The 27844-nt window shown below is 40.9% G+C and overlaps 1 protein-coding gene across 7 annotated transcripts; it reads left to right on the top strand.

Annotated features, from left to right (window-relative positions):
* Positions 1-247: 247 nt before the first annotated feature.
* On the top strand, positions 248-27786 carry larp4b (La ribonucleoprotein 4B). Of its 7 annotated transcripts, none has more exons than XM_069723635.1 (17): positions 248-833; positions 5899-6032; positions 13682-13835; positions 17137-17379; positions 18575-18653; positions 19816-19952; positions 20508-20611; positions 20974-21084; positions 21263-21316; positions 22061-22285; positions 22838-22944; positions 23534-23797; positions 24295-24319; positions 24530-24703; positions 26147-26343; positions 26816-26927; positions 27406-27786. In XM_069723635.1, exons 2-17 carry the CDS (start codon positions 5952-5954, stop codon positions 27739-27741), a joined length of 2403 nt encoding a protein of 800 aa, XP_069579736.1. In that variant the 5' UTR covers positions 248-833; positions 5899-5951; the 3' UTR covers positions 27742-27786. The 7 variants fall into 7 exon arrangements, with proteins under 7 accessions (XP_069579736.1, XP_069579733.1, XP_069579738.1 ...); XM_069723632.1 differs by having other exon boundaries at positions 24274-24319; XM_069723637.1 differs by having other exon boundaries at positions 249-833; positions 17137-17310; positions 24274-24319.
* Positions 27787-27844: the final 58 nt, after the last annotated feature.

The following is a 27844-nucleotide window of genomic DNA, read 5'->3' as shown; positions in this document are numbered from 1 at the left end:
ATATGTAACATGTATATGTGGCACCCACGAGCTCCACAAATGCACTTTAAAAAAAAATTCAAACCTAGAAACAGGGACCGTAAAAAAATATATAAAAAAATAAAAAAATAAAAGAAAAGGTGGGGGGAGGGGGAGGGCGGGGAAACCTGACTTCACCTTCTTCTTTTTTTTTTTCCTGCCAGAGTGACTCATCATCCCGCTTTGAGTTCATAGACGATCTTTGTGCTCGCACACGGAGGAGAAGCGCCGCCGCGTCCGAAGCTCCTCAGACGGTGTTCCATCGAGCTAGCGGTCCGTTCCCCCGGTTTCGGTGTGTTTTCTCTCGGTTGGCGGTTTTGGACTAACCCCCCTCCCCACCACCACCACCACCACCACCCGCCGACACCTTCCCCGCAGAAGCTGCTTCGCTGACCGGGAGGAGTTTGAACTCCGATATTTTCGTTTCTTTCTTCCAGTCTGAACAAAGTTGATCGGCTAGCTAGCTCGTAGCCACCTAGCTCACTTGCTAACTAGCTTGCGGTGTCGGAGCCCGTTTCTGTGTTTTTCTTTTTTTTGTTGTTTTTTGTTTTGACCGGGGGGGGGGGCGTCGGTTTTGGTTTGTTTTTTGAAACCGGCTGCGGCTTCGCTCTTCTTTTTTTTTCCCCCCCTTCGACATCTTTAAAGACTTATTTGCGGCGAGGTTTGTTTTTTCTTGAGCGGGTTGGTCGTTAGCCTGCGAGCTAACACCCTGCGCATTTAGCCTGGACGCCGCCTGAAGGCCTCAGGCCGGCCGCCGCCGCCGCAGACCGACGCCGCCCGCCGCCGCCAGCACACTGTTTGCACCGCCGTGACAGGTGAGTCACTCAAACTGCTTATTGTCGGTCAAAGCGGACGCCTCGGAACAACAACAACAACAACAACAACAACACAAATAACAGTCGGCTGTCACACACACACACACCAGCTGCTCTCTGGGAGAGTTAGCTCGCTTGGCTAGGCTAAAATATTAGCTCGATTCAAACCGATGGGGAGGGGGTGGAGGAGGAGGTGGAGGTGGAGGAGGAGGTGGAGGAGGAGGGGAGGGGGATCCGCGAAATCACGCCGGAGGTCGCCATCTTTCACTGGAGCTGAAAACTAGACATGGCTGCTACTTTTATTTATTTTAATTTTAAATTTTTATTTTTTTTTCCCCTTCTTTCTTTCTTTCTTTCTTTCTTTTTTTTTTTTTTTAAAAGCCCGACTCAACTTTAAAAAAAACAAAAACAACAACAAAGCGCTGTTAATTGCTTCTTGTTTTCGTGCCTCGTTTTAATTCCTGCCTTTTGTACTTCGCTCCTCCCCGTCGCTCGCTGCCGGGGAGGAGCGTCCGAGTCACGGGCTGGCCGAGCTTCTCTCTCCGGCTGTTGTCAGCCACGATAACAAAACAACAACAACAACACAACAACACGCCGACATTACGTCTGGAGAAGTGGAAGTTCACACTTGGTTTTATTTGACTGGTAAAGTTGATCACAAACAAATAAACAAACAATAGCAAGGTTGTTTTTTTTGGGACCAAGATAAACAACAACAACAACAACTGGGTTCGAGCCTTCTCAAAATTACAAGTTAACCAAAACAAAATAATTTAAAAAAATAAAAATTAAGTTTCATGAAATGTGTCAGCTACTATAAAAAAAACTGTTAAAGTTGATCCCAAACAAACAAACATTTTAATTTGTTTACATTTGTTATATTTATACTTTTATTATCTCTAATTTTATTCTGTAATATTTATTGCTGTATCTTCCATGCTGCTGTAACTAAAATATTTCCCTTTGTGGGATCAGTAAACACATCTATCTATCTAAACAACAACAACAGAGGTGGAGATAAACAACTGGGTTTGAGCCTATTCCAAATTAAAAGTTAAAAAAATAATTAAATAAGTTTAATGAAATGTATGTCAGCGACTATAAAATAAAACACGCCACTGGAAAAGTGGAAGTTGACATGTTTTTTTTTTTTTTTTGACTGGTGAAGTTGATCCCAAACAAACAAACAACAACGAGTGTTTTGGGGTCGCAGATAAACAACAATTGGAGTAAACCAAAAACAAAATAATTTGAAGTTTAACAAAAAAATTAAGTACGTTTATTGAAATGAAGAAAATGTAAAATGCTAATTGGGATAAAGAAAATAAGTGGCGAGTTATTATTATTATTATTTTTTTAGTCTCCCCCTTTTTTCAGTTTATTATTTCATTTCATAAAATCCTTTCAGGAAACAACTAAGATTGGAGAAAGAAAACAAAATCATCTTTGGAATAAGCTTTAGTTTTTTTCCCTTTTAATAGACTAATATATGGACATGCCGCTACCCAATAAAAAATAAAAGACCATTTATCTATTCAGAATCAGATTTATTGGCCAGGTATGTTTACACGTGCAAGGAATTGGACTCCAGTTGTAGCTTCTCTCTCAGCGTGCTAAAAAAACAAAGACAAACAGACATGAATAGATATTATAAAATATAAATAGACATATATAAAGCTAGGAAACAAATATATATACATATATGTACACCTAAACAGATGTCAGTGACCATCCTCCTAACCAGCGGGTAAAACCAACCGAGACTAAAAATAAACAGGGTTTGGCCCCACTGGTGCATTTCTTTTCTCTTTTTTTTTCTTTTTCACCAGTGTGTGTGTGTGTGTGTGTGTGTGTGTGTGTGTGTGTGTGTGTGTGTGTGTGTGTGTGTGTGTGTGTGTGTGTGTGTGTGTGTGTGTAGGGGGGGGTGTTGAAGCTCGGCCTTAATTTTGGAGCAACAACATTTTGGTTGTAAATCACCTCTTGATGATGAAGCAGGGTTGAAATAGGAAGAGGAAGAGGAGGAGCTTGTGTTTTGGTTTCTGACCTCGTCTCGACCGCGAGGATTGACATCATGAATGTGTATATAAATAAATAAATAAATATATATATATATATATATATATTATATTTATTTTTTGTCTGGAGCTACTATCAGGTCAAACTTCACTCCCAGACTCTTTTGTCAGTAAATCTTGTGATTTACGCCCCCTCCCATCCACCCTCCCCCTCTTCTCCCCCCGTAATAAATAAATATGAAGTCTCGCTCACAGTTAGTTATTTTCTCAAAATATTTTAGCATCGAGTTCGAAGGCAAATTGTGTGTTTGCGAAAGGTGCTGATTCAGACGGTCTGAAATTACTACGCTGCGGGCTCGTAATGTGTTTTCTGGTTTGAAGTCGTTGATCTCAAAATGTTGGTGTTTTTAAAAAAAAAAAATTATTGATCAAAGAAAATCCACCTGTTTTTTTGTTTTTTTTTTACCCTCGTTTTAACTGCAGCTTTAAGTCCTGTATCTCCATGGAAACGACACAATCAATAGCTTATCGGGTCATAAATAGTTAGAGAAGAAAAAATGTTGAGTTTCTTTGATAACTTGTTTTACACACACAAAAAAAGAGGGAATCTGTTGCCCACAAGTGTTACCAATGTGGGGGGCGGGGGGGCTTCGCCTGATGTACATATTGAACTATTTACAGCTTTTACAACCTCTTCAAACCTTTCTTTGAGCTCTCCATCCTTCCTCCTCCCAACTCCACCCTGGAGTCCAGTTACAAACTTTCTGAATTAAAACATTTCTTTTAGTCATGTGACTGCTGAGTCGTTCGAGGTTTTCCACGTGTCGCTGAGAGTTTTTGGTATTTTACAGAATCTAGATCCGCTTCATTTATTATTATTTATTTTAGAGACGTGTAGTATAAAGTGATTTTTGAGGAAATATTACTACCTGGGTGCACACGACTAGTTCAAGGACGGTCGGAAATCTTAAAATCTGTCGATAATGTTTTTTTTTTTTTTTTACAGTTTCTCACCGATAAATGATGTTATCTTAAAAGTAAACGTGACTTTCATACCCCACTGGCAGGTTGTTGCTTTCAGAACTGACAAGGCTTTGAATTGATCTGTCAAGGTAAATAAAAAGCATAAATAGTTAGAATTCAGATGGTTTTCTGTACACACACATATGATTGCACACTTTAAAAAACAAATAAATTGTATTTACTCCTGTTGGCACAAGGTGGTGATTACTGTTTAAAAAAATAAAATAATAATAAATACAAATATTTCCTACTCTGGTTGCACAAAATAGTTTCCCAGCAGAACAGGAAGAGTTTGGCCAAGTTTAGATGAGTTTATTTTTTAAAGAAAGGTTCCTGTCTGCCGCCACAGATTTACTCCACTCGAGTTTCAAACCGGTCGTCTACCGTCCAGGAAAAGAAAACAAGTTGATCACACAACAGCTGTTTTGATAACGGACTGGAATTGATGGGGACTTGTTGTTTAGCACCATTCATCACGGTGGCATGACACACACACACACACACATGCAAACACACGCTGTGTGTGTGTGTGTGTGTGTGTGTGTGTGTGTGTGTGTGTGTGTGTGTGTGTGTGTGTGTGGATCAAAGGTCACCAGCTTTACAGCCGTGCCATTCTGTTTCTGCTTTGTATGCAAACACAACGAGGGTCCGTGTGAGAGACAGGCGCCTGATTGTTGAGGCGGATTATCGCCGCTTTACAAACACCAACAGAAAAAGAAGGTGTGTTTTTATTTTTAGGACTCCCTGCTGGTTGTTTGTGTGTGTGTGTCGTTCCCCCCCCCCACCCCCCCGTAAGTGTTGAGGTCAGAGGTGAAGGCAGCGATTGACCAATGGGACGGCTCGTAGGGGGGAAGCGCAGATCGCTGTTGAACGATTCATTAACTGGCTGACGGGAAAGTCAATTTAATTAGTTCCTTAATCGTCAAAATCTCTGGCTGCAGGTTTCTTCATATCATTTTGATTCATCAATTAGTCAATAAATTGACATTTGTTTGTGTTTTTTTTCCCTACCAGGGGCTATTATTATTATTATACATTTCATTTTGCTTCTTACTAAACAAACGTTTAGGGATTGTTTTGACTGATATAATGTGTAAAAACCAGGATTGATAAAGAATTTTCTGTGCAAATATTGCAGTTAAACCTTTTATTTTCTATTTCTTTAACTGCTTTGACGGCCTGATATGTAATCTGCAGCTCGCCACGTTTCTCTCTTCACTTTGCTTCAACGTCTTCCGACACGGCGACGTCATTTACAGAAAACCGGCTGAACTTGAGGCACCAGGAACTAAAAATACATTTTTTAACTTTGAACCTTAAAAGGAATAACAAGAAAACTGTTAAATAAAAAAAAAAAATATATAAAAATATATATATATATATATAATTTATCTCATTATAATTTAACTTCTAAGCTTGTATCAGTCGTTGTGTGCTTAATTTTTTTGTTCAGAAGTTACTACATTTAAGGTGGTTTTGTTTTTGTACTAAATTTGACAAATAAGCAAAAATCTAATGAAAGACATGAGTTGCATTTTATGTTAAAATCAGCGAATGTAGTTGACGCTGTTTTTTTGTTTTGTTTCTTCTCCTTAATGTGTTTTTAAAGTCTGTTAAACCGGTCCGTCTACTGCTGGGATATTCATCTTTTAAACTTTTTGTCCCTTTGCTCTTCCCGCAGCTTGTAGGTTGACTTAATGTGTTAACAAGAACCTGCAGTTGATTATTTACATTTAAAAGAAAAAATAAAATAAAATCACATCTGATCAAACGTCTTATTTTTAGAATCTGTGTTTTGGGAAGAAATGTATGTGGCATTGAACAAAATGCATTAACTTTCTTGGGCCTTTTAATTTCACACTTTATTTCCTTAAAGTCGACTCGTCCTCGCCAGATTTTTGCCAGAAGTAACTATCGGACACCGCCGCCGGCCTCGTTTCATCTCGCACGTGTCGCGACTGCTATTCATGCCGAAGGTTATTTGCCTCGAGTCTGACTTTTGTTTTGTCCCCTCCGCCCCCCCGTAGCTTACTTGGTGACACAGAGACTTCTCCCTGAGGAGCCAAGAAGCAGACGGCTCATGACTTCTGACCAGGACACGAAAGTTGTAGCTGAACCACAGGTGCAGCAAGTACAAGAGGCAAAAGAGAGCTCTCATTTGGTGAGTTTTTACACACACACACACACACACACACACACACACACACACACACACACACACACACACACACACACACACACACACACACACTGACACACACACATATTCAATGCTTTTATTTATTTATTTATTTTCAGATTGGAGCGAGGGTTCATTTATTTGTTTGTAGATATCAGAAATGAGATGTCGTACATCAGGCGGATTATTTTCCTCTCATTACCTTTCGCTTAAATCCACCTAATTAGCCGTCCGTTAACGGCAACTTAAACATGAACAGTTAATCGGTTGTAACGATAGTTAACAATCATTTTCTCTAAATTCTTTTCAAAATAAAATCCCTGAAAAAGCCCAGATTGAAGCTGAAAATTAAAAAAAAAAAAAAAAAAAAATCCTTAAAATAGCTTCAAAATAAAAGCAGTGATACCTTCATTTAAATATTATGGCACGATAACTCGCAACATCTATAATATCGCCGTGTTAGCAAAAAAGTTTTTTTCGAGATTTCTTTTCACGTGTCTCGCGATCAACATTTTAATATCCGGAGTGGAACGTGAAGATAAGTGGAGACTTTTATTTTGACATTTTCCAAAATACTTCATTAGAAGAAGAAAACAAAACAGGAACCACACTTATATAAACGTTAGAGATTGAGGTGATGATGAGGATTCTACGTCGCCGTAGCGTTTTGCTGATTGCTTATTAATAAGTGCAACACAAAGACGGCAACTTCCTGGTCACACAATTTGGATAGATTGATTATTCAAATCAAATTTGGCTCGTGGACCCATTTACAGAAAAAAATAATCTTTTTTTTTACTTGTGCTTATAATCAGAAGACCAAAAAAACAAGCTTTTATTTATTTATTTATTGTTGCTTCTGGATTTATAAATAAATCATGTTTTGAATTTCCCATTTTGGATTCTCAGGAATTTGAAAAGTACCAATAAAACAGGATTTATTCAACCTTTTTGGTATTTAAATTTTCACCTCTGTCTTGTCTGTAGTCTCCTGTTATACTTTTGCCTTTCTTTTTCAGACTGGGCACAAAGTGTGCTCCTAAAATTGAGCCGGTTTGAATTCTATATTTTCGCGTGTCACATTTGTAGCGTTCAACGTAAAGACAGAGCGACACGAGTGAAAGTTTGCGATGACTAAGCGCTTCCTTTTCGGGGGACGGTGGACGTAACAGAATATGAACGTGGCCGTAAGAAAGGTTTAGAGAAAGTTTCGCCGACCGCCCGAATCTGTTTTCCTTCCAAAAAAACCTGCCGACCAGATGGAGAGCACGATACCGGCCCACTTCGGACCGGACCTGATTTCCCACGCTGATTGTGTATAATAGAAAAAGTGCTCGGTGAAGAACCGGGAAAACGAGAAACGGGGCAGATCTTGTAACTAAATAACCATGACCTGTTTTTTTGTTTTGTTTTTTTTCCCTCTCTTGTCGGTGAGGCTGTAACAGTCCTATCGATCGCGGCATTTTGTGTCTAGTCGGAGCGTGAAGGTCAGGACGGGAAACGAGAGCGGGACGTCCCGGGGTCGGGATGTGTAACCACGGCATAACTTTGTAAACGTACTCTAAAAAAGATGGACAATGTTGGGGCTGAAAAATTAGATGTTTGGTTACGATATTCATGCTATGAAAGCACCAGCCGGTGTTTGATATATTGGAGCAGTTTTGTTTGTCAGACTTTGGCTTGTTATGCTCATATCCCTATTTTATTTTTATTATTATAATTTTTTTGTGATGTGTTTGTTTTTGCCATCTGGGAAAGCAATCCGTGACAAAACTAACTTGTTCCAAGTGGTTTAAGGTTTCAACTATCGATCATTAATATCATTGTTATTTTCTGTCTAAATCTGTTGTACTATAAAAATCTATTGTCAGGAAAAAGAAGTGAAAATGCACATCGCATTTTTCCCAGAACTTCACTAGATATCTTGAAGTTCCTTGTTTTGTTAAGTCCAAAACATTCAGTTTACTACAATAGAAAACCAAGAAAAGCTGAAAAGTTTCACATAAAAAAAATTAAAAAAAACTGAAATTATTGGCTCAAATAGTTGATGAGAAAAGTCGTAGTCGACCAAGAGGGCGTAGGTCCTCTACACCGTCAATAATACTGTAAATAATACCATTAATAATACATAAACAAAATACGAACCTACTCGTAGAACTGCAGTTACGTCCAGTAACTACTATTTATTTACTTCACTCCTGGTAACCCGTTTCGTATTCAAAATACAATATTTTCCGTGTATGTAGCTTCACCGTTAGTTAGCTAGTTATTGTCAATGTGTATGTTTGGTAGCGTCAGTGGTCCCTGACACAAATTTAAAATGTCGCTTATTTAGTTACGAGCCAATGAGCGTAATTTGCCATTTAACATTTTTCTCATTTTTTTAATAGCTCTTTGAATTTGCCTTTCTTAAGGCCATAAGAGTCGAGGGAATTTGATATTTGACTGAGAGTGGGAACTTTGCGTTGCCATTTGTAGTACCTTGAGAAAATGCCTCTTTTAAGTCCAGCACACCTTTTTTAAAGAAACCGTTCAACCAACTGTGGATGGACGACCGCGATCGCTTCGTTTTAATTTGGCAAAGAGTGTTAAAACATAATCCAGATCTGTGGCAGATACACCACAGCAGCTTATTAGTGAGAGAATCTTAAGACGTGAAGCATCTTGAAACATTAATCCATGTTGTCTGACATTGTGAAAGGTCACTGTGGGTTGTTAATCAGCCATTTGCCATTTATTTTAATCCAACTAAATAGTTTCCATCTGCAGTAAGAAGAAACATCTTATTACTCTTATTTTGAAGATCACTATTATTATTATTTTTTTGGAAAGGTCGCATCAGGATCCGTTTTCCCCTCTGAGCTGATAGTCGGTGCTCTCAGCCCGTCATCATCCATCAACGCACAACAAACAATATCTCGCTGCAGTCATCAGTCATTGAGCTCCACTTTCTCCTCGGATGTTGTTGTGATGTTAAAGGCTTCGACAAAAGGGAGTTTTAGCGGAAAACTTTACGAGGTGCGGATGAAGCGTCTGGTATTGCGTTATTATTATTTTTTTGGTGGTTAACCTGAAAACAAATGACCTGTTGCTGGGTAAAGTGAAGCTCTGTGTTTGTGGGTAGAATTAGGTACTAAGTGAATCGGTAACCAGAAGTGGACTTAAAGTAGATTTATTGGCTTGAAACCTCTTTATTTACTGACACGACTGATCTTTGTATTTAAATTTTTTTATTATTGGCTGATGAGTTTTTCGAGGTACACGCAAACAAAATAGCCGAAGATTTGACTGTATGTAATTGACGCATTCACATGCTGTTTGGGTGGAGCTCAGCTGTGTGAATATATGTTTTTACCAGGAGGAAGAAAACACGGTATGTCGAGCTGATAAAAGCCCGCTGAAATCCTGTAAATCCAGGAAGTGGAAAATGAAGCTACAAAAACATCCCAGAGTTTTAAAGAGCAAACTTAAGGTGATTATTCAGGTGTTTTAAAAAAAAAAATTTAAAAAAAAAATTAAACTCTTTTCCAGGCTGGGAAAGTCAGGGAATCTTTACATGTTTTTTTTAGGGCCAAGTCATGGAAAATCAGGGGATTTTGTTTGCATGTTTTAATTTGAGTTGCCATTTATCAAAATATAATATTTTCCGTGTATGAAGCTTTAACATTAGTTAGCCAGTTATTGTCAGTGTGTCACTGTGGTTATTAATGGATGGATGATGGATGGATGGATGATGGATGATGCACTACAGATGAAACATGGGGGGGAATTGAACCCATGTTTCCTTGATGGGTTTCAATCAAACCTCTCCAAATAGGACAGAATGTGGAAACTAAGGAAACAGGCAAAAAAAGAAGAAAAAAAAAAAAGAAGCTCAAAGTGGCCTTCAGGCGAAGAAAGTTATTTTTCCTGCGAGCTCCAAAATTAGGAAATGGAAAGTGCCCGCTGTCCTTTTTTTTTTCCACTGTCATTTACACATGCTTAAGATTGGAAAGAAGATTGGCAGCAAAACGGGACGGAGTCTAGTGGGCGAACGCTTCAGGCTGTAGGTCTCATTACAAGCCGGGCGGGGAACCAACATACGGCTTCCAGGGTTGAATACACACACTTTCAGGACGTCAAGCTTCCTGAGCAGAGAAACGGTAAATATTCACCGTCGGTGGGAAAACATCGTGGCTGGTTTAAGTCGGCGGTTCTGTTGACCCGGTTGTAGACGGATGAACGTGTTTTTATCGCAGGAATCAAAGCCGAGTTCATCCAAACTGGTGCCATCGCAACGACCAGCCATGTGGCGCGACCGAGACCTCGCGTTTTCCCACCTCATTCCTTATTCACACACACACACACACACACACACACACACACACACACACACACACACACACACACACACACACACACACACACACACACACACACAGAATGATACGCCATATGTCTCGCACATATGTGTCAGAAACGGACCAGAAATTGAACTTGACCTATTTTCTTTGTTTTTTTGTTGAATCAAATCAGTTCATGAACACAAAGCTGGAAAGAAAAGAAAGAAAAAGAAACTGAACATTTATGAGTTTCATTTTAAGTCGGTGATCCAGTTCTGGAAAAACCACAACGATGAAAAAAAAGTATCTCGTCTTCTCCCCTTTTTTAGTTTGTAATATCGGGTCAGGTCATGAATATTTGAGTTGGGAGATGTTAGCGGTGAGCATGATAGTAGATTTATATCATAATAATAATAATAAACTTTATTTGTATAGCACTTTTCTAAACTACAGTTACAAAGTGCTTCACATAAAATAAGCCATTAAAACAAATTAGAAATTAATTTTAGCAAGCCTTTAACAAAATGATTGTGTAAAACAAGAACCGGGCTCAGAGGTGGGCGGAGCCTCTGCCTCCACCGGTCAGCGGAGAGCAGAGAGAGAAAAGGACAGCATAGAGATGGGGGCCGACAATCAATGACCGAAAACATCGACATAATATGAATCTTTTTTTTATTTTTATTTTTATCTTTATCACCAGCGCTTTCGTAAACCACGTCTGGAAAATACTTCGTCTTCGTCGTTTCTCAGGTTCGAGGTGCGTTCACTGTCGCCGTGACGCGTCGGTGGCTCCTGAACTCGTCTGTGGCTGGCGCACACACACACACACACACACACCGAGAGGGGAAAGATGAGCCTCGGGTTCGCAGACAGACGAGTTCAGCCGTGTTTTGTTTTGTCCCCTGAAGGACTCTGTGCCGTCTTTTCTGTCGACCGCTCGCGACTTTCACCTCCGTCAGAGGGGGCGGGGCCATGAAACCCCGGCGCTGCCCTCCGGTGACATCGGCGATAAACTCGTCTCCGTCCGCGGCTCCTGATGAATCACATCCTCTCGTCTCCTCCCGAAATACATCCTCGATCAGGGAGGCGGCTAAACCCCCCCCCCTCCCCTTATACATTTTTTTTTGAAAGGTCAATGCGATTGCCCAGAACGTACACATCCGGTGATGTCAGCAGGCGTTTCTATGGCAACCTGGCTTGGACAGGAGTGAGTTTTTTTTTTTTTTTTTTTTTTAATACATCGGTGCAAGGCTGGATTATTTGTGTGTGTGTGTGTGTGTGTGTGTGTGTGTGTGTGTGTGGCCATCCTGAATGATCTCGTAGTGCAGCGTTTGTGAAATACGACCCATCATCAATGTCGCTCATCTCGTATCCAGTCGGGCTCATCTCTCTCTCTCTCTCTCTCTCTCTCTCTCTCTCTCTCTCTCTCTCTCTCTCTCTCTCTCTCTCTCTCTCTCTCTCTCTCTCTCTCTCTCTCTCCCCCTCTCTCTCTTCTTGAATAAGAAACAGGTTTTTTTCTTTTCTTTCTTTCTGGTTTTTTTTTTTTTTTTGCCCCAGGTTCTCGGCTCGTTAGCAGAATAATCTATTAAAAAACCGAGGCTCAAGAGAGGGACCGACTTAATTTGAGTGACGCCTCGGGGGTGGGGAGGGGGGGCGTGGATCACTCGAAGCTCAGGTGCGCGACTCAATGCCCGCCTCCCCACCGTTCATCTCTGGCGTTTTTGTTTTTTTTGCTGGAGAATGACTCAACAACGACAAAACAAAAAACAAAAAAAAAGAAAAAGCAGGAGACGGATGCGTAACGGGGAGCAGAGACGTCCAGTCAGCTTCTGCAACGTCAGCCGAAGCCCGGCAGGGCAGCGGGGAGCCTCGGTGCTCGTCATCACATTCGTTGAATCAAACCCAGCAGCTCTGATCGGAGGAGGGGGTGGGGGGAGAGAGGGAGGGAGGGAGGGAGAGAGAGAGAGGGAGGGAGGGGGCAGGCAGACGGAGGAGTGTGGTGGGCGGCTTCTCTTTGAGGAGCCGGGACGAGGCGAAGCTCAATGTCGGTCGGTCGGAGGTCCCTGCCCCCGGCGGCCCCCCCCCACCCGGAGGTAGTTTAGACTCTCCGTGCGTTAGTGATGGACTGGATGCGGTGGAGCCTCGTCGCCACGCCGACGGGACGCTCGTGGCCCTCCGCGGCCCCGGAGCTGAACCAAACGCTGGCCCTCACCACGGCTCTCGGTTACAGCCTGTTAGCCTGTGAGACGTGCATGCTGAACTACCGCTTCCATCCTGTGAGTACGGCGGAAATGGGGGGAGCAGCCGGGGGGGGGGGGGGGGGGGGGGCGTTACCAGCCGTGGTCCCTTGTCAGCTCACACAACTCTGCTGTTCGAGGCTATTCCTCTCAGATGACGTTGGCATCGACGGATTTGAGGCGGTCGTTCAACATTCGTTGACATTTCTGTCGCTCGAGTCGGATAATTTAGAGGAATCGTGGTTATTCCTCGTTATTATTTTGTCGAATCGTTTGTTCGTAAATTCCTTCAAATCTTGGTCACAAATTCCTGCGTCATTTTTGAGTGATAAACAGAAAGTTATTTACTCAGAATGAAGTAAAACTGTCATTCAAATGTAATGTTTTCCCCAAGCAGAGAGGAAATGACTTTGACTCGGCAATTTAAAATCTTCAAGTTTTGTTTTAGAATATTTTGCAGTGTTTTTTTTGTTTTTTTCTCTCGACAGATTGATGAATGTGCATCTACGACTTTTTAAGTGCAGAGTTTTGCATTCATAAAACTAACAATAACTCTTTTCAAGGTTTTCTACTACTGTTATATCAGCTGGTGTCACTGGTCAAATGTGAAGTGTTTGTTAAAGTTCAGTAGATAAGCTGTTGCATCCCAAAACAATGATTTAGCTGCTACCGGCCAATCAGCAGCTCCGTCTCGTGTCAGGTTTTTAATTAGTTAGAAGGCAAACCTTTAATGATTTCTGTCAGTCAAAATCTTGAGTGTTGTTTCTCCGCCTGCACGTGAGTTTGGTCAGCATTTCATCAAAGTCTACTTTTAAGGACCTTCTTGAACCCTTTTAATGACGGTTACAAGTGAACAACAAGTTATTGATTTGAAACCTGTGACCTATTGACGATCAACCCTTTTTCTATTATGAGGCCAAATCCCTCCAAAACATCAAGCGCAAATGATTTTGAATGAAATCTTTTCCTACCGTTATTACACGTTAACGGGCCGTCATGCATCAGTAAAAAAAAAATCATTACAAAAAACCCAACGTCTCTGACCGGACTTTGTTTTTTTTTCTGTCAACAGGAATCCGCCAAGGTTTCAGACCTCAACCCCAATGCGAAAGCATGGGCCAACCACATGTTTAGCCTGGACCCCAGTGGGACTGCTGACACCACAACTGCTGCCCTGCAGCCATGGAAGGAAGGCTGCGATAGTTCGGCCGACCCCGGCCCACAAGGTCAGACGACCATTTTGGGATGCACGTATATATTCTGACCGCTTCTATACTTTGGAATGAGTGTTGTTTTTGTTTTTTTTGGCCTCTATAGCACATTAGTTAAAATCTAAATGCATTGGTTTCACATTGCAATGTCATCATCACCCACGTGGGACATCGATTTTTTTTTTTTTAGACGGACGTTCGTCTTCGGTCGCTGTGTTGTCGATTCAGCTTGAAGCCTTTTCCATATAGATGTAGAAAAATCAATGATTAGATTCTTTATGTTGCAATTATGAGATTATTATCGTGCAGTTGGTTTATTATGGTAGAAAATAAATTCTGCGTTTTTTTTTTTTTTGGGCCCTTTCACTTTTCTGGACCAAGCACCCTAAAACGCATATACACCCTAAAACGCATATACACCCTGAAACGCATATACACCCTGAAACGCTTATACACCCTAAAACGCATATACAGCCTGAAACGCATATACACCCTGAAACGCATATACACCCTAAAACGCATATACACCCTGAAACGCTTATACACCCTAAAACGCATATACACCCTGAAACGCATATACACCCTGAAACACATATACACCCTGAAACGCTTATACACCCTGAAACGCATATACACCCTGAAACGCATATACACCCTAAAACGCATATACACCCTGAAACGCATATACACCCTGAAACGCATATTCACCCTGAAACGCATATACACCCTGAAACGCATATACACCCTAAAACACATATATACCCTAAAACGCATATACACCCTAAAACAAGTATGCCCTAAAACACATATGCCCTAAAACACATATACTCTGGTGATGAAGACAAGTTTCCATAAAAAAAGAAAGAACAAGTAAACTGAAACTTAATGAAAAGTGACATTTTTGACTTAAGTTGGAAAAATTGGAGTTAAACAAAGAAAAATTATATATTTTTTTCAAAAGTTGAAGCCATGGAAGTTATTTTTTGTTTTCCACGGTAATAAAGGGGTTTGGTTAAAGCATTTAAAGGAGTTGAGCGGCAGTTGGACTTCACTGCTGTAAATGTAAATCTGTAAATTAGTGTCTCGGTCCAGTCGTGACAAAACCCTGTCGGCTTGTCGAAATGATAGTCGGGCTCGACTCAACAAACCGTTATTACACTTTCTGACTTTCTTCCGTTCTTGTCACTTCGCTCGTCGTGCCGAGACGCCTGTTTAATCATTCATACTCAATTTAGTACGAGCTATGAATATTCCAGCTGCAGTCACCGGTCCCTCCGCACAAACGACCGTAATCACTCACTTTAATGTGTCCAGCCAAGTATAGCCGGCGCAGAGCCAACAAGGATATGGTGGCGAAACAGAAATTATTGATTAAGTCTGGGTTTGACTCTGATTGACGTCCTGGCCCGTTTCATCTCACGTCCACGAGGACATTTACGGCAGAAGACTTGTGACTTAATATAGTCGGGTCATCATGGAGTCTTTTTTTTTTTTTTTTTTCTTTCTCACCACTACAAACTTATGAATTTGTCATCAGGGAAGGAAACTTTTTTTTTTTTTTTTTTTTTCAAGCAGCCGCAACGACCGGTTCCTCCTCCTCAACCGCTCGTTGTCAGTAAAACTAAACTTTACATTTTAGTGTCCGTCGGAAAAACACATTTTGAGCAACCGATTGTGATCGTATCCCCGTTGGAAAAAAACACAGACATCCCGAAAAATACGCGAGAAAATAAGCACATGAACACGTACAGAAACATGAGAGAGGAGTTGAAGTAAAAGGATTTATTTAACACCGTGAGCCTCAAAAATCGATTAATTTAATGCCCGAACACTCAAGTTTGTAATTCGCAACCTGAACCGTCAGACTCGACCCGATCCCGTCGGTTCAGGCTCGGATTATTGAATTATCGCGATGGATGTATCGTAATATGCCAGTTTCAACCCTAATTTATTCACTTGTGGATATTCATTATTATTTCACAGGTTTATTTGATATAAACTGATGCCGTAATCTTAAGTATCTTCACTCTAATTTCCACTCGTCTTCTTGGAGGCCTTTACGAGAATATTTACGAACCTCGCCCGTAAAATTAAGTCACTTGTTATTTGAAAGAACAGTTCGATTACATTCAGGCCCACTTTAAAATTTCTCTTTTTTTAAATGCTTCCTTCTCTGAGGATTAATGACTTAATCCGTGTCTGGTAAACAGGATTCAGATTTATAGGCTCAATTAAGCTTCAGCCCTCTTTTGAGTATTTATTTTGTGGTTCGCGTTCCTCGTTCGGAAGAGATCCTCCTGTCGAAGGTTAAAAAATCACCCAAAAAATACATCTTTTAGTGCAGATGTTGTGAATTTTGGTGATTGTGAACGAATGCTGTGGATTTGTTGATGGACCGCTATGGAGAAATAAGACCATCTGCTATTATTTCTATCTTCCCCTGTTTAAGAAGTATATTTCATCATGTTTTGATTGACACATATTCCGGCCTTCTGCTCTTTTGCTCATTTTAATTTTCTGTCAACTCAACATTTCCTGTCACGTCATCCCTGGTTGAATTCAATATAATGTTATTCAGAAGCAGTAATTGTCCGTTTTAATTGCAGTTACGCGACTGTCAGAGAAATGCGATACTTTACCTCACAGATTTTTCACATTTAAAGGCCTTTATTAATGTGAAACATATCCAGGAAGTGTTGAGTCTTGTTGACAGTAGTTGAGTACAAGTATGACCAAAACTGGAAATTATTAGGCTGCAAAAAAAAAAAAAAAAAAAAGACCATATCAGTGATTAAGACACAACTTTTTGTTGTTGTTGTTGTTGTTTTGATGGTATCTGTGCTGTGGAAATGTCCTATACATTATGTTAAATTCATAATAGTGAAGATAATACCATTTGTCATCAGTGTTTTAACCCATTTGTTTGTGCTTCTCTCATCCATTATATGTGATAATCACATTATTCAAATACCAGGTTTTTGTTGTTGTTACTTTTGTTTATTTGTTTTTGTTTTTTTGTTGGTCTACAAAGAAAAAGTAAGGGGGGGGGATTTTTTTTTTTTTTTTGTGGCTCTTACTAAAGCTGAAAAAAATGCCTGGCTTTATATGCCAGGCTAGATTCTTTGGGTAGCTTCAGGTATTAATGGCCTTTTTCCAATGCACAGGTATACCTTTTGCTAATTTGGAGGCGGGGCTTAGATATGAGACTCTCACAGTAGTTTTAAATGGCTAGCTATCTTCCCCCATCCAATTGCCTTTTTAAATTTAAATTTTTTTTTAAATAATTTATCATGACTCCCCTTGTTGATTGCCACAGGCTATGAAGCCAGTGACGACAAGGCTTACAAGGAGCCCCTACTAGCCGACCCAGATGAGCCTCCACCGGTACCAGTAATGCTGGCCGAGCCAGCCCCCGTGGCCGCCGTCACCCTGGAGTGCTCCGAGCCAGTCTTCCCAGAGTACCCCGAGCCTGGGCAGCCACGGCACACAGGTGGGCCGCTTAGTTCAGGCTCCAAGCCGGTTACAGGTCAGTCTACGAGGCCTGCAGAGCTTTTGCAAGGTCAGCAAACAACCTCACAGATTTTCTGTTAAAACAAACATGAGGGTTTTTGTTTGGTTTTTTCTTCTGTAAAATAAATAAATGAACAATTTGATATTTTTATTAACGTGAGCAAGTTGTCAAGCTCGAAAAAAAAAAAGTTTAAATTTTTTTTTACTTCTACAAAAGAAAACATAAAAACTGAATGAAGCGACTCTTTTCTTGGTTGTTAAAGTCATTTTAACGACTTTACGGAGCGGTGAAAACTCCCGTTGAGCAATGCTAATGGCGCTGTCTCTTTAAGTCGAAGTGATTTAAATGACTTTGCATCACGCTGTTAAGAGCTGTGCTTATCCTCAAGTGGCATAATTTATTGTCTGCAGAGCACACGGTGACCGCTAAAAAGATATTTTTTTGGTTTATGTTTTATTTATTGCAGCATTTAAAATTTCTTTTGCCAATTTTCATCTCAAATGTCCTCCACTTGAAAGGAATGTCAGCAACAACAATACAAGCTAAAAGGGGACATTAGCACTCACAGAAATGTTATAACTGTAGAAGTGTGTGTTTTCGACTCCTAAATTATCTGCCACAGGGGGCGCTGTTGAGCCGTGAGCCTAATTGTCTTGTGGAGGCTGGCAAATAAAGAGTTTCAAAGTAGTTTGTATATTGGAATGAAAGTTTCAAAATGAACTTGTAAACCAAACAAGCAAAAAATGAACCAAATGGTTGAGGATTTTTATCCAGTTTTTGTTTTGTTTTAAACCTTAAATGTAGTTTCAAAGATCCCCATCAATTTATGAATTGAACATTTTTAGGAAAAGCATGTTAACCCGAGTTTTACAGCGGTGGTTTTCTGTTTTAATTCATTAACCTGAATTTAATACTGTGCCACCTTTTTCTTTTGAGTAAAATAACTTTATAAAACGAAGAAGATTCAGTGGTTCAATTTATGCTAAACTACTAACAAGCATGCTACATGTTTTTGCGTATAAATAAAACCAATCTTTTGGTGCTTTTTTTTCTTTCTTTTTTCATATTTAATAACCTGTGAAATCGTTCACCTCTCCTCTTCCACGTACATCCCATCTCATTCAGCCCGTTTCATTAGTTCTGGATCATGTCTTGCTTTTCTGTTGTTGTTTTTTTAAAGATAAGTTTAGTTGCTGTTTATTTTACTAGAAACTCCCCCCTTCCTCCCTCCTTCTGTCAACAGGCAGTGATCCCCAGCCGGAGAACCCCCAAGAGGGTTTGAGGGAGCACCTGAAGAAGACTCTGGAGTTCTGTCTTTCCCGGTGAGTTTCAATAAATAAGCAACAAACTAAAATGGTGAAGATAGTTGTTATCGATCTCTGAAATAATCTCCAACAAAAATAAAAGCTTTTCCACACATCGTTAAAAGGGAAAATAATGCCAGCAAACCTCAAACTATCCAGGAAATAAAGAAGAAAAAATGGGGCAAACTAAGCTGAAATCTCAAATGCCTGGCAGCTGTTTCACACGACGACTCGGTGGAAATCCCGGTGAAACTTTAAAGGTCCGCCGTGTAACGTGAACGTCGTCGTCCGCCGATGTCCTCAACAACAAATTTATCGCAAAAGTACCAAATTGGGCTTAAAATCCCAGTTTTTATAACATTTGTGTGCTTTCTTTCAGTAAACTAAACTTCTTAATCTTGCTGAAGTTGTTGGGGAGTTAAAACAATTCATCAGACAATAGATTGATGACTATTTTGATCATTTTAAAAACATCATACACCAAATATTCCCTCTTGTCATTTTCTTCTTGCGAGAGAGAAAACTAAACCCAAAGAATCCAAATCAATCAGTAATTAAGTCTGTGCTGCCATGAGGCCGAGTATTGTTGTTTTTTTTGATAGCGATCGAGCCTCTCGGTCCGTCTCGCTCTCTGTGGGCATCGGCGTGGTCCGAATGAAAGCCTTATTTCATGCTGTCGGATGCCTCTGTGGCGGTGCTGCTGGTTTCTCGTCACTAAATAAAACTCCGGAGGAAACCGGAAGTGGCGCGATTCGTGGGCTTCACATTAGAAAATGTTTATTATCAAAGGAAGTGATTACATATTACCGTATGTTAAAGTAATTTCTATACACGTGTCAAGTTGTGATAGACTGCACTTTTTTTGTACATTTCATCCCCCCCTGGTTCTCTTCAGGTAAAAAAATAAATAAATAAAAAAAGATTATTTCTTTGATGTGCAGCGTGATTTTTATCACAGGAAGTGATTGTATAATATTCCTTTGTCAGGTACTGCTTAGGAAGTTTTTTTTTTTTTTATATATATCTCAATTTTTACTCAAAAAAACTTCAGGTAAAACTAGAAATATCTGCTGCAGAGTCAAACATGTTTGATCAAAACAATCACAAAAACCAAAGTGAAATCCTGGAGGGACTGAGAAACGTCACTAACCACCTCTTCTTCCTCCTCTTCCTCCGTCAGGGAGAATCTGGCCAGTGACATGTACCTCATCTCCCAAATGGACAGCGACCAATATGTGCCAATCGTGACGGTGGCCAACCTGGACCACGTCAAGAAGCTCAGCACTGACGTCGAGCTGATTGTGGACATTTTGCGATGTAAGTGTGTATAGGAAAAAAAAAAAAAAAAAAAAAATGCTGAGTTTCATAGCTTGTGTGGAAGAAGAAGAAGAAGACGCTGCAAGACGAGACGAACTCACTCCATTTATGTTTTGTATCATCAGCGTGTGGTCGGGGCTGATTTCCCCAGAGAGGTTGTTAAAGTGCATCCAGCAGAGTCTTACCTGCTCGTGTTTGATTTGTACACACACGCACTTAATTTACGGCTTAAATTAATCCTACCCGGCGCCAAGCTGTGCTTTTTATTTTATGGGTCGGCGAATCCGCACGCTGCCAAGATGTTCTGTTTGAAAATCAGACCGGGTTAGTGTAAACAAACTTGTGACTTCAGACCTGCATTAATATTCAATCTTTTTCAAGCTTAAGAGGGTTTCACAGCTTTTAGTTTAATAAAGAGACACCGATGAGACTTTTCTGTGGCCAAGCTGAAAAGCAGGAGTTAGTTCGGAAACCTTTAAATTCACCGTCCTGTAAAGTGATTATCTGTGATTTGATTTATTGATTTTTTTTTTTTCCCCCGTGGCTCCCTCCCAGCTCTGCCATTGGTCCAGGTGGATGAGAAGGGGGAGAAGGTGCGACCCAATCAGAACCGCTGCATCGTGATCCTCCGAGAGGTTCCGGAGAGCACGCCCATCGAGGTCAGTGTCATCAGCTGTTTCTGGAATATCATGGAAATAAAAAAAAGGCTATTCCAGACATGGAAAATCAGAAGAATTGATCATGGCAATTTTGTTTGTAGGATGATGACATATTATGACAATGTAATATTTATTTCCGTTATTTCTGGCAACATCTGAACCATGTTTGTGGGACATTGCATGACTCAGTGATTTGAGGAAAAAAATAAATCAAACAAAATCTGTGCTCAGTGCCTGAAAAATACATGTCAGGAATGACTGTTTCCCCGTAACGGTGTTTATTATTATTTATTTTTTTTACTGGTAAACGACTGAAAAATGACCTCCATCTCCTGTTGTTTTGTTGTTGTTTTTTTCTTCAGGAGGTCGAGGCCCTCTTTAAAGGGGAAAACCTACCGAAGTTCATCAACTGTGAATTTGCCTACAACGACAACTGGTTCATCACCTTCGAATCGGAAGCAGATGCACAGCAGGTAACGAGGAAAAGTTAAATTACGCGAGCTTTTCTCCTCTCCTGTGAAATAGTCAGAAATTGTCCTGTTTTTTTTGTATTAACAGTTTTTAAATAACTGTACCTTTCGTAATACTTTTGAAAGAGTCATCTCGTTTTGTTACCTCACCGCTGTGCTGTCCGCTCTCTTGTTGTTGAAGGCATATCAGTATCTCCGTGAGGAAGTGAAGACCTTCCAAGGGAAGCCAATTAAGGTGGGTTATATTATAAGTGGCTTCTTTATGTTTTTAAACAGTTTATGAATCTTGCTGTTAAAACTAATCAGTAAATATGTCAAAGCCAAATCGGTGGCTACTTCCCACGCAGAGCACTAAAATTAAAATGTATTTTGAACTGATGTGGCTGTCTACATGCACTTTAAAAAAAAAAAAAAATTTGTACAGATATTACTATTAAAATAATTATGATTAACTTCAGGTCAAAACATGAATGAACCTTTGTCAGGTGATGTGTTTGGCTACAAAGTGATTAGCAATAAACTAATGGCCCACGTGCTTATTTAATAATAAGTAATTTTAAAAAAAGGTCTGCATTTATCATACTGCCAAAAGTCAAACGTTGTACTCAAGTCCTTCATTTTAACTTGAACTTAAAATTTTAGCACTTTGATTTTTCTCTCCAATTTCAGACTTAAACTTCCAGTTTCTTTTTATGCACCAATTATTCTTAAAACATTTTTTTTTTGTAGTCACGTTTAAGTCTATATTATAAGTATGTTAAATGGGTGATAATTTCCTGTATAAATGTAGAATGCCGCTGATCTTAAAACGATTTTTAAATTTTTTTTTAATACTTATTTCCGGAGTGTTTCCAGACTATAATCTCAGAGAAGGACAACAAAATATCTACAAATGACATGTAATTCTGTACGAATAACGTTGTCTTCAGCTACATAAACATCCTTGTGCTAACCCCCCTCCCCCTCTCCCCCCAACCAGGCAAGGATAAAGGCAAAGGCAATCGCTATCAACACTTTCATGCCAAAGAACGGTTACCGGCCGGTGGAGGTGAATCCGTACGCCCAGCAGCGCTACACGTCCTACTACATCCCGCCGGTCTACAGCCCGCAACAGCAGTTCCCCTTATACAGCCTCATCACGCCGCAGGCCTGGTCGGCCACACACAGCTTCATCGACCCCACGCTGGTACGAACCAACCTCAGGGTAGATTGGATTCATGAATAATTAAACATCCTGGAGGTGGTCCTCTTTTATGTAAAGTTTTTTTTTTTTTTTTTTTTTTTTGCATTTAAGAGCTCGATAATTAAGACAAACAAACAAACCAGGTGAGACGGAGTCCAAAGCGTGTTTTAATTTTAATGGCATTTGTTTTGTTTTTTTGTTTTTTTTAAGGTAAATTTGAACCAGTTTGATTCAGTTCACGTTTCATATCCTATCGAAAGTTTTACGATCTTAAAAAAAACATCATTTTCTCAACGTTGTATTTGTGTGTAGAGAAATGGTTCTCAAATGTATACACATTAAAATACTGGCAGAACGAGGCCAGAATTTATTCGTTAATCCCTTCAATGTTTATAATGAAATACAACAATCAATTACTAAACAGAAACATTTGATCCAAAACAAAACAAAGCAAGGCTGGTTTTTTGTTTTTGTTTTTTTCCTCCCACTGATTCTCCTGTATTTGTCACGTAAATGCATCTTGTTTACTTCCTGTTGATTGCGCTGATCGATCTGTTTTCCACCTGTCGCCAGGTTGCTCCATTTCACAACAACCAGTTCATCAATGGATTTACCACATCGCACAGTTTCAAACCCGCGACGTCGCCCCTCACCGTCAGACACTACACACCCAGGAACAGGTTGGTGTCCGAGACTCTTCGGCTGCAGATAGAAAGGAAACATGACGGGAAAAAACAGGCATCGTAACAAAATCCTGCTGTTGACAAGACATCAATGTCAATGGTTCTCAACAGGAGGGTCACGACCCAGAAGCGGGTCAAGCTCGGGTTCATTCACTTTAATGAATCCCTCATTCATTAGAAAATAAGCTTCAAATAGACCTGTTTTTTTTTGTTTTTTTTTTTTTTTTTTTGGGGGGGGGGGGTCTGTTTGATTGACAGGCCTGTGGTGCAGTCAGATTACAACTATCGGTGGGCGGGACGTAGTATCATCAGGTTTCCAATCAGATCCACCGCTGGCTCCTCCCCCAGCTGGTCCAAATATGGTCACTTCCTGCTCCAAACAAGCAAAGATGGCGATGGCCAAAATTTTAGCTCGAAGCTTCATATGAGTGACGTCACTGTTTGTTGCCGCTAAGTTCTTGATTCCAGATCAGTTGAGAAACACTCGCCGAACTAATAAGATCTCCGAAAACAAACTTTTGTTTTTTAAATGATGAGAGGGTTTGGACAAAACCGAAACTAACGTGTCTCTATTTTTCCCTGCAAGGAATCACAGCAAACCTCACCTGAGGCCGACCCTCCCCACGGCGGACCGCAGCGCCGGGCTCCTGGACAACCCGGGCCTCTTTGCCACTTTCCCCAGCGAGCGGCTCAACGGGGTCCGCAGCAGCCCGCCGACACGACTCCCCGCCAGCCAGCCCAGAACCCGGCTACCCTCCACCGCGGCCTTCCCCCGCCGGGACACCGTGGGTACGGGGCGGGTCACGGAGCCCGCCACCACAGACTACTCCCTGGGCATCGGCCGAGGAAGGTACGACAGCAAAAACATTTTTTAATTTTTTTGTATTGTTATTAATTTAAGAAAATCCAGTCTGATTGGGGGAAACTGCAGTTTTATAGATGGGGAGAAATCGTCTGCTGTTTTATTCTGAACATACCTGCTCAATTGATCACGATGTTTTTTAGTTTTTTTTTATTGGTTGCCATTATTCAATTAATCCAGTGTAAACAACAACAAAAATTGCTGCTGTTATTGTAGCATGACGGCACCTTTTTTAGTAGCGTCACGAAATAACAGCCGGTAAACATGAAGCGTCGGATAACAAACACTTCGTTATTTGTGTTTGAAATATCCTGCAGTTCAACATCAGCTTCAAATCCATTAAACTTAAAGTGCTTAAAAACAAGTTATTTAAAAAAAAAAAATTTTTTTACACTGTGTCAGGTTGAAGTCTCCGTTTCAGACGGGACGGATGTTTGTAAATTGAGATGTTCTCTTTCTTAAAGGAAAAATGTTTCTGCTTCTAGGAAAAAGAGGGACGAAAAGTTTACAGTAAGTACTTTTTCTTTTTTTTAATCGTTTTATTCTCATCTGTAAATTTACCTTTAAAAGAGGAAGTCTCATTGTTCTCCTTTCTGGTACTCTCCTCGTGGTGAGTTCAAAGACTCGGTTTAATTCTAGTTTGACTCGCCTCTTTCTTTGTGGCTCACTCTGTGTTGTTTTCTTTTTAATTTTTAATTTTTTTTTGTTGCGACCGTGCAGAGAGTGACGCCGCAGTCGCCACCTCCTCCTCCCAAACCCCCGTCTCCGAGCTTCGAGCTCGGTCTCTCCAGCTTCCCTCCGCTGCCCGGAGCCGCCGGTCAGCTCAAGACCGACGACGTGTTCGACAACCGGCTGGCCAGCAGCGTCGTCGTCGGGACGACCAAGGAGCAACGGGTAGGACGAACTTAACGTCGAGCTCGGACACCGTTTTATCTTTTATCCTACATATTACTTTGTATTTAAATACATCATTCATGCCTCCGTATACTTGTAGATGAATAGATGAGACTTTATTAATCTCACAGTGGGGAAGTTTAGAAGCAGAATAGAAACAGTTAGGAGGAAAAAAATGGTGCACACAAGAAAAAATTACAAACTCGTATACAATAAAATACAATGGATAGTAGTAAGAAGTAGAAGTAAGACCAATGAATAAATACACACAATTGTGTTACACTTATATAAAAAAAAACTAGTTCATGCTTTCACCAGTTTTATTCACTTTATTAGTTTCTACGTTTTAGTACAGCATCTCTACTGATGTCACAACAACCTTTTTTATTTTATTTTCACATGATTTTAAGGTTGAGTGAGAACAAGCAGTGGTTTTATATTTAATATTTAAACTCTTATCTGTGTGGGAATTTAAAAAAAAAACCTCTTTCAGACAGGGAAAGTCAGACAAAGTCCTGCCGTTTATTTAGAATATAATATTTTCCATGCAGTCTTTTTTATTTTTATAATAATGCGTGACTCGCTTTATCCTTTTTTTTTTTGTAAATTGCACAGTTTATCTAAAGTTGGCGAAATGGTTCATCACAGCACAAACTGCTGTCACTCAAAAGTTGTTGATCCAGTTTTCCACCTCCTCTGTTCAACATCACTGAACACATTAAGCGCGTTAAGCACTTAATTCACACTTTTTTTTTCGGTCCGAAGCTGTCGACCGAATAATCGCACAAAACGCTCACAAAATATGTCGTTTATTAAACGAAGCTACCGCCTGTTTAAAAACCCGTGAAGCTCCGCAAATGGACTTCGGTTCGCCGAACATCAACAGGTTAACGCGTCGGTTTATGTGGTTGCATTTCAAATTAACTCGTTAGCAGTTCACTCTCGAAATGATGTTGCGTTCAGTTGGTTTATATTAAATTTATTATATCTCCGATCGTCTGTGTTCATGAAACGGTTTCCAATCCTTTGAGCTTAATGACAGCACATTTATCAAAGGAATTGATTTTTTTTTAATATAGTTTCTAAAGTTAAAGGTTCAGTTTGTATGATTTAAGATGATCGTAATATAATATTTGATACACTTGTGTTTTTATTTATGTATAATCACGAACGTACTCGTAGAACTGCAGTTACGTCCAGTAACTACTATTTGTTTACTTCGTTCCTGTGCACCGGTTTCCTTCGGTTCAGTGTGTTCATTTCAAACATAATAAGCCAACAGTGGTTTAAAACTTTGGTCCTATCGATCCATTATAAAGTCTATCAACGGTTAATTTAAGGACTCCTATTTGCTGATGATACCTCGATCAAAGACCTTGAACTCTCCTGTCGCGCCTGACTCCGGCTCCTCGCTGTTTGTTTGTTTGTTTGCTGTCATTGCAGATTGTAAGTGCTGATTCCAGTAGCGGAGGAGCCGTCTCCCCGGCGGGCCCCAAAGAGCCTCTGCGGTCCTCCAGCTCCCAGAGGGACGCCAGCTTCCAGCCCTCGCCGACCACCCCGACCCCGACCTCGGCCCCGGCCCCGACACTGACCCCGGCCGCCGGCACGCCACACAGTCCCGCCCCCTCCCTCCCTGCAGTGTAAGAAGCAACACCGGTGGTGTCGAGTCTGAGGGGACATTTTATTGGCTTGAAAATTTGATGAGACTGCTTCAGTTCAGGAGGCTTCTTGGAGCCGAACCTCTAGTGGCACTCGATGGTATTACAGCTTCAAGACCTGGAAGATATACGTCCGCTTTTATATCCAGTCTGTAGAAATGACGTGAAATCGGGCATGAAAACATAGTTTCATCCTGCTTTTTACACAAATGAATCCAACTGATCGTAACGATTATGGAAAGTGATTTCCATCAGCTCAGAATAATCGCTATCAGACAATTATGTGATAATTGTGAGGCGTACTGTGTTTAGGAAGCAACTCTTAAACCACTTATCGTTTTTCTGTGCAAGTCCACACACATCATTGATATGTGCGTCATCACGGAGCATCACACGCATAAATAAAATAAAAAAAACACGTTTTCTTACTCCTTGATCGTTTTGTTTGTTTCAGGGAGGTGAAGGTGACGGAGGTGAAGCCGAAGGAGGTGCAGCAGTCCGTGGAGCGAGTTCCCGGGACTCTGTCCACTGCAAGCAAATCGGTGCAAGTCAACGGTGCTGCCACAGTCAGTATTGATTCCTGCTTTTTACCTTTTTCTCTCCCCAGTGCTTTTTAATGTTTACTGTCTCTCAGATAATCACCAACAGATCGATCAAATCATCAACCGAAAGACTGTAAATTAATCTGACTTTTAATACCCCACCGACTCACATTCATTTTGATTGCACACAGTTTAGGTGAGTCCTGAAATATACTACATTATCTGAACAAGTGTTAAAATGTGGTCAATTTCCTGAAAAAGTGCTAAAATTTCTTGAATAAATGCTAAAACATGGTTGTTGTTTTTTTGTTGAAAAAATGCTAAAACAAAATTTCCTGAAAAAGTGCATTGTAAAATATGTTTTATGGTATATATTACCGTTTCATACTGGTCATCCCGTGGTGGACACATGAATCCTCTGAAAGTATTGATCGTACACAGACGAGCGGTCGTACGGGCGTTTGTGCCGAACATTTTCACCGACGACTGTTTTCGCCTCCAGGAGCTGAGGAAGCCGTCCTACGCCGAGATCTGCCAGCGGGTGAAGGACACCCCGACATCCCAGCAACCGCCGACCCCCAAGGAAGCCAAGCCAGCCTGCGTCGCCGCCGGCGAGGAGAGGAAGTGCCCCGACGCCGCCGCCCCCCCCGCGGGGGAGGCCAAGGCCAGAGAGACACACCACCACCCCTCCTCCAAACCCGGCGCGGCGGCCGTCACCTCGGGCCGCCCCGCCAAGGAGGCTCGGCGGCCGGCCGGGCGGTGGGCCTCCCCGCCGCCACACCCAGGGAAAACCCCCAGCAAAGATCCCCACCACACCCCGCCCAAGTCCCCGCAGTAGGGCGACGCCCGGCCCCTCCTCCGAGTCCCCCTCTTCCTCCCCCTTCCTCCCCCTCTTCCTCCCACCACTACGCTCCACAGATGCGTTAAAAAAAAAAAAAAAA

This window comes from Brachyistius frenatus, unplaced genomic scaffold (genome assembly GCF_029030835.1).
Source record: "Brachyistius frenatus isolate BFR_SWC_R1_liver_20210118 unplaced genomic scaffold, ASM2903083v1 Contig_339, whole genome shotgun sequence".
In the NCBI taxonomy this organism is placed as follows: Eukaryota; Metazoa; Chordata; class Actinopteri; family Embiotocidae; genus Brachyistius; species Brachyistius frenatus.
Note: the sequence above shows the minus strand (reverse complement) of the source record. Positions and strands in the feature narration are given on the sequence as shown.

What these genes read in the sequence shown, in the direction of transcription:
- larp4b (XM_069723632.1), top strand. Translation starts at nt 5,952, where the DNA reads ATGACTTCTGACCAGGACACGAAAGTTGTAGCTGAACCACAGGTGCAG. An exon ending in GCCTGCAGAGCTTTTGCAAG is followed by an intron (nt 17,380 to 18,574) that starts GTCAGCAAACAA and finishes TTCTGTCAACAG; the next exon opens with GCAGTGATCCCCAGCCGGAG. An exon ending in GGACGACCAAGGAGCAACGG is followed by an intron (nt 24,704 to 26,146) that starts GTAGGACGAACT and finishes CTGTCATTGCAG; the next exon opens with ATTGTAAGTGCTGATTCCAG.